The 9,838-nt window shown below is 50.7% G+C and overlaps 1 protein-coding gene across 1 annotated transcript; it reads right to left on the bottom strand.

Moving 5' to 3' along the window:
* Positions 1-8,102: 8,102 nt before the first annotated feature.
* LOC148802433 (uncharacterized) lies at positions 8,103-8,777 on the bottom strand. Its single transcript, XM_088897908.1, has one exon. The coding sequence runs from the start codon at positions 8,775-8,777 to the stop codon at positions 8,103-8,105; it is 675 nt and encodes a 224-aa protein (XP_088754034.1).
* Between the last annotated feature and the right edge of the window lie 1,061 nt (positions 8,778-9,838).

The raw sequence follows: 9,838 nt of genomic DNA, 5'->3' as shown, positions 1-9,838 counted from the left end.
GCCGGTTCGGGGCACCATCCACGTGATAGTGGGAGGATCGATCGTCGTGGGTTGTACTTCAGTAGTAGCTCGGACAGAAGATCCAATTTTCTTCACGAAAGATGATGCGCGAGGGGTTCACTACCCCCATTATGACGCACTCGTGATAAAGCTGAGAATCAACGACTTCGAGGTCAGGCATGTACTTGTTGACTCGGGCAGCTCGGTCGATATCCTCTTCAAAGACGCGTTTGACCAACTTCAGTTGCAGAAAAGTGACCTGAAGCCCGCAGACACTCCTTTGGTGGGCTTCAACGGAGAAGAAGTCTGGCCCCTTGGGAAAATAACAGTACCTGTGGAAGTCGACACATGGCCCTATGTAGTCAGACTCAACCACGACTTCCTGGTGGTCGCGACCCCCTCCCCATACAATGCCATAATAGGTCAGCCGATCACCCATATCCTACGGGTGGTGGTCTCCACCTATCATTTGGCTATGAAGTTCCCTACAGACTTTGGTGTGGGGGTAGCGCGGGGCGACCAGCTCGAGTCCCACAAGTGCTATGTCACCGCCCTGAAGGGAAAGACCAAGGTGGCCAACGACCTCGATCTGGAGCGGCCTACGGATCAAGGCGAAGAACGAGCCACGCCCACGGAAGAAACAGTCGCAGTCCCGACCTCAGCAGCAAACCCAGCTCGGACGCTTCAGATCGGTGCTTTCGTCCAGGAACCTTTACGATCCGAACTGGTAAGTTTCTTACTTCAAAATTTAGATATTTTTGCATGGTCCGCTAGAGATGCCCGGTATAGACCCCGACCTTATAACTCACAAGCTGAATACTGATCCTGTAGTTAGGCCCATTATACAGAAGAAACGCAACCTAGCCCCGGAGCGGTGGAAAGCGGTCGACGAGGAGGTCGAGAAGCTCCTCGCAGTTGACTTCATAAGAGAAGTCCATTACCCGAGCTAGGTAGCCAACTCCGTCCTGGTAAAGAAGGCCAACGGAAAGTGGCGCATGTGCGTCGACTACACCGACTTAACCGTGCTTGCCCAAAAGACTGCTTCCCGCTCCCCAGAATTGACTGCTTGGTAGATGCGACCTTAGGGCATGAGTTGCTAAGTTTCTTGGACGCCTATTCAGGCTATAACCAAATCAAGATGGACCCGATGAACGAAGAAAAGACTACCTTCATCAACGGAGTTCGGTCTATACTCTTACAAGGTTACGCCCTTCGGGTTGAAAAACGCAGGGGCAACCTTTCAAAGGCTTGTAAATAAGTTGTTTGCGCCATTAATTGGCTGAAAAGTAGAATGCTATGTAGATGACATGGTCGTCAAAACTCAATTTTCGCATGAATTAATACAAGACTTGCATTCTGTTTTTGAAATTTTGCGTAAGTTTAATATGAGATTGAACCCAAACAAGTGTGTATTCGGTGTGACCTCGGGCAAGTTCTTAGGATACATCGTTAACCAGCGCGGCATTGAAGCCAACCCGGATAAGATCAAGGTCATCTTAGATATGAAACCACCCTGGAAGTTGAAGGAGGTTCAGAGGTTGAATGGCCGCATAGCCGCCCTGAGTCGCTTCATGTCCAAATCGGCGGACCGCTGTCTGCCGTTCTTTAAGGAAATCAAGAGCAAAGGGTTCGAATGGACCCAAGACTGTCAGCTCGCGTTTGACGAGCTCAAGAAATACCTCGCTAGTGTGTCGATCTTAACCTGGCCTGAGGAGGGCGATGTTTTAGAACTGTACCTCTCGGCAAGCGACGAAGTGGTCAATTCGGTACTAATAAAGGAAGTAGATTAGGTTCAATGACCCATCTATTATTTTAGTAAAGTATTGCAGGGAGCAGAGACAAGATATCCAGAAATAGAAAAGCTAGCATACGCACTGGTAATTGCAGCTCGAAAGCTCCGTCCATACTTCCAGGTTCACACTGTTATCGTCCTCACCTATAAACCTCTAAGGCAAGTCTTACTTAAGCCCGAGGTCTCTGATCGGTTGACGAAGTGGGCCGTTGAGCTCAGCGAGTACGACCTCCAGTACAAGCCGCGAACTGCCATTAAGGCCCAAGCCTTAGCAGATTTCATCGTCGAGTGCACATTCAGCTCCGAAGTTCCCAGGCCGATTAAGCACGAGGCTCCCAGCTCGAGTAAACCTGAAGCTCCCAGGCCGGTCAAGTCCGAGCCCCGTGAGGTAGCAGCCAGTGTGGCATCTCTCCTAGTTCGGCCAAGTGCGAGCTGGGATGACGAGCCCTGGATCCTTCACGTAGATGTCTCCTCGAACCAACAGGGCAGTGGAGCCGGAATAGTTCTGCACGGCCCAAGTGACACGAAACTGGAGTACGCGCTACGCTTTGAGTTCGCGACATCTAACAATGAAGCGGAGTACGAGGCATTGATAGCTGGACTAAACCTAGCCAGAGAAGTAAAAGCCAAGCACATCGTTATCTGTAGCAACTCCCAAATCGTGGTCAACCAGGTCACTGGCGAGTACGAAGCTCGCAAGCCAACCATGGTTGCCTACTTAGCCAAAGTCAGAGAAGCCCTATTCAACTTCCAGTCACATTTTATCAGGCAAATCCCTAGGTCAGAGAACGCTGAGGCCGACGCCCTGTCCAAATTAGCCAGCGCCAACGACATCACCATGAGAACCGTGTACATAGAGGACCTGCCTCGGTCTAGCATTCTCAGGGGGGCAGAGGAGGTCGCTCCCGTCGTTCAAGCAGAGCCGAGTTGGATTGACCCGGTCGCGAGCTTCTTGCTACATGGGGCCCTCCCTGCAGATCGCAATGCAGCCAAAAGGGTGCAGCGTCAAGCAGCCAAATACGTCATGATAGACGAACAGCTATACCGGAGATCATACACGCTCCCCTATCTGCGTTGCTTGCAACCTACCGAAGCCGAGCTTGTACTCCACGACACTCATGAGGGGTTGTGCGGCGGACACTTGGGGGGCAGAGCCCTCGCCCAGAAGGCACTTCGACAGAGGTACTATTGGCCACCAATGAAGGCAGATGCTATTGAGATCGTTAGAAAATGTGACAAATGCCAGAAGCACGCCAATATTCACCACTAACCTGCTGCCGACCTCAAGTATCTCACCATCCCGTGGCCCTTTGCACAGTGGGGCATCGATCTACTCGGGCCATTCCCGCCAACAACGGGTGGGAGGAAGTACTTAGTAGTAGCACTAGACTACTTCACCAAGTGGGTAGAAGCTGAACCCCTTGTAACGATCACAGCCCAGAACGTCCAAAACTTCTTTTGGAAAAATATCGTGTGCCGCTTCGGGTTACCTCGGGTATTGATTTCTAACAACGGCAAGCAATTCAAGGACATCAAATTCCAAGACTAGTGCCAAGACATGGGAATCCGACAGAATTTTACTTCAGTCGCAGACCCTCAAGCAAGCGGTCAGGCAGAAGTCACGAACAGAGCCATCCTCCGCGGACTGAAAGCACAGCTGAACCGAGCTAAAGGGTTGTGAGCAGATGAGCGACCCAGTGTTCTATGGGCCTACCGGACCACGGAAAAGACCGCCACAGGAGAAACACCCTTCAACCTCACCTACGGCACCGAAGCAATTATCCCCGTAGAGATCGAAGTCCCTACGCTGCGACTAGAAGCATACAGTGACCAGACGAATGAAGATGAGCTACGTACCAACCTCGATCTACTCGACAAAGTAAGGGACCTCGCGTACATCAGGACCGTAGCCTACCAGCAGAGAGTAGCTCGGTACTATAACGCCAGGGTCAAGAAGTGAAACCTCCGCGTTAGCGACCTGGTCCTTCATAAAGTTATGGTACCTGAGCCTGGCACTGGCAAGCTCGGGTCCAACTGGGAAGGACCTTACTGAGTGAAACGAGAGCTCGGGGAAGGAATATACGAGCTTGAGATCCTCGAAGGTAAACAAGTACCTCGGGCATGGAATATTGTCAACTTAAGACAATACTATTTGTAACAACTGAGTAGTCTACGAGCCACTCCCCGAGCCTAAGGGCCAAGATGCCGAGCTAACATGGTCTCGGCACTATAAGACCCTGTTGCCTCTTCGGCACAGGCGGACTCCAGGAGAACGGACTGTAAGCCGCTCCTCTAGCCTAAGGGCTAAGACGCCGGGCTAATGAAAGACCTCGGCACCATATAAAGCCTAGTCACCTCATCGGCATAGGCTAAGTACTTGTAATTCCTAAGGCGCAGGCGGGTCGGGCATGAACCTTGTGATGCATAGCCCGTCCCGGGTGCAGACAGGTCGGGCATGTGCCCTACTATGTTACTCACCTCGGTGTGCATAAGGCTACCCCTACTAAGTATTGGAATATGGTTCGGGGTCGCGACAGTGGAGGAACCCTCACTTCGGGTAATTAGCCTAATAGCCTAACAGCTCAGAATAAAATAACCACTTCAGCAAGTGAAGGAAATTACACAAGTGTTTTGCAAAGTGAATTTCTCATTATGAAAATTTCATTACAAAAGTTGTTACAAGGAAAAAAAGAGAAGAGAAGACTAAGCTTGTAAATACGGGGACCGAGCTATTTCGGAGGCTCGTTGTCTTTGCCAGGAACCTCCTCGGGGGCAATAACTGGGCCAGCAGGCTCTGCTTCATCGTTGGTGCCTTCGTCCTCAGAGTTCGGATCATCCACCAACTGACGCACTATGTCATCAGTGATCCGGGAAGTGGTGATTGCACTTGTGTCCAGATCGGGGTAGAGGTGCCTGATCGGCCACCGGCTGAGCTTGAAGCCCTTGCGGTAGGCCTCGGTCATCACGTCATCAAACTTCGACGACTGGACGTAATCAATAACAGCCTGCACCTTGGTCTCCTAGAGGGCGTCCTCAAAGATTTTTGTCTTCTCTTTGAGGTCGGCTCGGAGGTACTCCACCTTGCGCTCTAGTTTCCCTTTTGCTTCCTTAAGGCTCTGCACCTCGAGCTTCAAGGAGTCCCGATCTGCCTTGAGATCATCCCGGTCTACCTTGAGACTATCCCGGTCTGCCTTGAGACTATCAACCTCAAGCCTCAAGGCTTCTTGGCCAACCTTAAACCCGTTCACTTCGGCCCTCAGTCTGTCCTTGTCTCGGGTCAGCTCGTTCTTCTTCACCAACAGCACCTCAATAAAGCTCTTCTGAGCTAAGGCGTCATTCTGAAGGCAGTGGATCTGACCCCGAGCTGCCCTCAGTTCAGTATGGGCTTCACGGGATGACTTCTCGGCTTCCAGAGCCCGTCTCAGGTGCCCGTCGGACTGGATGGTCAAGGCATGCACGGTTGTGTTCAACTACAAGAAGGAAACCAGTCAAAAAAAAAAAGGAAAGAAAAGAGAGTCTTTCACAGGGAACTCACCACCATGGCATGAGAAGCAGCCCGGCCACCAAGCTGACCAGGAGTGAGGTTAGCCCATTTTGTGACCTCCTCCGGGTACGTGGCCTTCTTGCTCTTCTAGAGACTACACCGGGGGTTCAGAATGCTTTCACCCCCCTGGCTTTCCGAGCTAGACGCCGTCATCTCTACCGCATGGGTGGACTCCTCGGAAGCCTCGGCGGCGGCATCAACAAGACAGGCCTCGGCTGTAGCCCCAGCAGAGCGTGCCTCAGGAGCAGCTTCTGTAGCCCCCCCGGCGACGGTCTCGGTTGGCTCTATGGTGGGCTCTGCCGCCATCTCGGGACCCCGAGGCACCGTGCCCTCCTCCAGGTTGATGACGGGTTGAGGACAAGGGAACTCGGGCTTCGGAGCTGGAGCCTGTGAAGACTGAGCCTCGGTAGAGGCCGGCGGAGATTCGACGCGTACCTTCTTGGCCACGCACTTCTTCCTCTTCATTTGGCGGAAGAGCCTCTGACCATCAATCTTTTCCGCCTCCATGACCTACAATGAAGCTCGGCGTTAGTAACCCCAAAGTAAATATGTGGACAAAAAGCCGAAGTGAAGGAAAACCTAACCGGGCTCAAGCCGGCCTGGATGAGCTTCTCCTCGGCTGTGAAGTCTTTGTAATTTAACCCGAGCTGAGCCAGCGACTGGAGTGCCTTCTTGGTCTTCCCATTTAGAATGACACCGGGGTCTTGAACGGCCACCCTCCAGTCAGTAGGGAAGGGCCACCCCGTGCTGCTCTGAACTACGAAGTAGTCCCACTTCCAGGCTGAGACTTTACTCGGGAGTTTGTGAATGAGTTTGAAACCTGGGCGGGGAGACAGATAGTAAGACCGTCTGTGCCCGGGGAGAGCGCCCAAAGCACTCTTCTTTATGGCCAAGATTGTACTGATAACGTCCAGGTCAATGGAAAGAGATCGATCAAAACAAAGGGAAATGGTACCCATCACATTCCGTATGGAGTACGGGTGAAGTTTGTCCAAAGTGATGTTAAAGTGCACCAGCACCTCAACAATCAAGGGGTGAATAGGAAGTCGGAGTCCAGCTATCAGTTGCTCCCTGAAGACCACGATCTCATTAGGATCGTGCTCCCACGGGAAGTTGTCGGTAGGAAGGCTGTATGAATATTGCCCAGGGAGGTTGAACCTCTGTATGAGGTCCTGGAGCCTCTCTGGGGTCATGGTGGAAGGGTCGAACTAATCTGGCACCGAACCTCGGTGGGAGGTGGATGCCAGATGACCCGAAGCCACACGCACATCGGACGGTCAGGCGGCAGAGGAGCCACCATGAGCTGAGGTACCCACCTCGGGCTTGTCAATGAGACTATCTACATCTATGCTAGACGACATTATGAGATAGAAGGGAAAGAATGCTCGGAAAAGAAAGAGGAGCTCGGGCACTCACCACAGGAAACGCAAACTAACTAGAGGAACGAACCGAGCTAGAAGACCCGAGCTAGAAACCTCAGACGCGAACTCAACTTTGACGATGGAGACTTTGTGGCAAAGAAATGGCCAAGGGTCCCCCACTATTAATAGCCGCTGCGCCCGAGCATTAATGGTCATGATCAAAATGATCCAACGGCTTTCAGAAAAACTAGCTACGGGTTCCTTGAACTCCCGCGCTGGGTCAACACTGCCAGCACAGGGAGTGGGGGGCAATTGATGGAGGGTGATTTGGCCCGACCTCGTAGCCCAGGTACACGTGGGCATGACCTTGCTCAAACGATGACTCAGCGTGACAGCACAATAGGCACAGCCTCAACTCGGAGGGAAGGTCCCACCAAGTTCAGCCTGACAACTCGGCGGGATAGACTACTCGTCGGGAGCCGCCTGGCCTACACCTCCTCCCCGGGGCTAAGGCACCCCGAGCTGCCTCCGAGCTCGGGGTCCCCTGACCTTTTCTAATACCTGAGCTCCTCCTAGTGGACCTCGGGCCACTCCCAGACAAGAACACACTGATTCGCCTATAAATACTCCGAGGTGAAGACAACTCGGGTCAGCCAGCTCGGTTTAGCTTGCCACGGGCAGCTCGCCGCTTACGAGATAGCCCGGCATAGGGTAACTCGCGGAAGGGAAGTTCAGTATACCGCAGGAAGACCTCCTGCCCGACCATCGTACCTGACAAATATGGGGACAGCAGCCATATCTCTCGTCAAACAGCATCGTGCCTGCCACCTTAGAGGGTGCCTTACACCTGACAAGCACGTACCCTGCAATGACGGCCCCACGCATGTCACCTCAGCCCTGCCTGCAACGGCTGCGGTAGGCTGACAGTGGCGGTTATACCTGCCTTGTCAGAGGCCAGTGAGCCTGAAGCAATGGAATTCTGTTTTAAGGAGCATATTCTCAAAGAACGAGGTATCATCTTCTATACTCGCGCTATCTACACTCTTAGCCTTCGTCTTCTCCTTGCTTCTCCTACAGAATACTAACTTAAGCATCGGAGTGTTCCCGTCGGGTAACCCCCCGGGGATTCTTCTTCTTCTATATCTAAGGTATCTTTCAGGAACCACGTGAGTGCCAGATAGGAGTGACCGGATTGCGCTACATCATATACCATATATATGATATTAAATACCGTATATATATGGTATTAAATTATTGTATTAAATATATGGGAAAATTTCCGATAGGTACCTTGTAGTTGTATTTTGGGTCAAGTGCCAATTTAGTAATTAGTACATTAAATTGTGACAATCTAATACCCAAACTTTCAATTTATGACAATTTAATGGTGTTAAATTTTCGTCAATTAAAAGATGAAAAGTCCTAAATACCCCCAGCTCTTCTTCTTCCTCCTGCCTAATCCTCGGTGTTTGCACTCCAAGAACATTTCATCCACCAAACATATGGCTTTATTCTTCACCAACTCCTCTACCACTTCTACTTCTGCCTTCATCACCACGTACTCTTCTTCCTTCACATTCTTCCTTAACCAGTCTGGCATCTCCAGTTGGGGCACTGCAGTGTCAGTTGACAGTTCATCCGTGGACACTGTCTCTATCTTGTAAATTTCGGAATCCCGATTCCTTGTTGGGTAATTCTTCTCAAACCAACCAGGGCTGCCACCTTTTCTCTCCGGCAAGCCAACATCGACGAAGACGCGACGTGGGTACCCTTCGAGCGAGTACCCTGTTAAGTCTGGCAGGAATTTGGTCCTCTTCAAGTACTTGTTTGACTCCACATGAGCTCTTTGCGGTGGTTCCAGGAGCACATCCTCGAGTCCATCCAATGCCGCCTTCTTGGCTTCTGAAGGGAACGCGCAAAGGCACCTCTTATTTGGCCAAAACACTTCAAACACTCCAAAACCTCTGTAAACCCTTTTCTTTCGTATAGATATTTTCAGAAGGAGAAGTCTAATTTGTTGGGCGAAATTTCGATCGCCATGTCTCAAACTTCGCCAGAAAACTATGACCGTCTCCTTCATCAGTATCTCAACAACTCATCATCCTTTCAAGATGCTTTACTTGAACCCCTCCCCCAACCGTCGTCTCTTGAATCAGCATTTGTCCGTCTAAATCTCTCCAGTCTTCGTTCCTTCCATTGGCACCCCCCGCTTACGATGGTGCACCGATGCTAGGAAATCAATCCGTTAGCAATCGAACTTCTACAAACGAAGGCTTATCGTCTTTCTCTTTTCATCAGATGCAACAAACCGCGATCGAGTTGCAACAATTGTGGCTACAAGATGCCGTCTTAGGCCAGATCGCTGCATTTATGCGGAACCATGACCGTAATCCTACTCTTCCTTACACTTTGGATTGTTTCTCCCCAACCGTTTTCAGCAACAATCCACGTATGAAGTTCTTGAACCGTAGAGAAGGATTAGACGTAGTGGCATCTCAGGATGGATATGGGGGATCTTGTTGTAATCGCCATTCTAGGAATCAATCTTGCTTTCAGCAGAGGACACCATCTGCACGAGAGTCCATGAAGCAGAGGCGCTCTTCTTATGCAAACGGGTTCCACTTAGACTCTGGCGCGCATTGCAGAACAGAAAAGATAGATGGTCCGGCGTTAGAGCTGGAGAATTCGAATATGGTGAGGGCCCTGTCATGCAGTCGCTATCTTCATCGTGAGTACTCGTCTTTGGAAGAATTAAGGGGCTGGATAATGGAGGTGGCCAAGGATCAAAATGGGTGTTGTTTCTTGCAGAAGAAATTCGAGGAGGGAAGCGAAGAGGAGATAGAGATGATCTTCTCGGAGGTGAAGGGCCATGTGTGCCAGTTAATGGTGGACCCTTTTGGGAATTACCTTGTTCGAAAGCTTATAGAAGTATGCAATGAACTGCTCTTGGAGTGCAAACACCGAAGACTAGGCGGGAGGGAGAAGAAGAGCTGGGGTATTTAGGACTTTTTAATCTTTTAACTGACGAAAATTTAACACCCGATATTAAACTGTCATAAATTAAAAGTTGGGATACTAATTTGACATTCGAACTTAATTACAGGTACCTATCGGAAATTTTTCTTAAATATATATATATGT

This window comes from Nelumbo nucifera, chromosome 2 (genome assembly GCF_055504915.1).
Source record: "Nelumbo nucifera cultivar China Antique chromosome 2, China Antique-T2T, whole genome shotgun sequence".
Lineage (NCBI taxonomy): Eukaryota > Viridiplantae > Streptophyta > Magnoliopsida > Proteales > Nelumbonaceae > Nelumbo > Nelumbo nucifera.
Note: the sequence above shows the minus strand (reverse complement) of the source record. Positions and strands in the feature narration are given on the sequence as shown.

Coding starts and splice junctions, on each gene's coding strand:
- LOC148802433 (XM_088897908.1), bottom strand. CDS start 8,777: ATGAAGGAGACGGTCATAGTTTTCTGGCGAAGTTTGAGACATGGCGAT.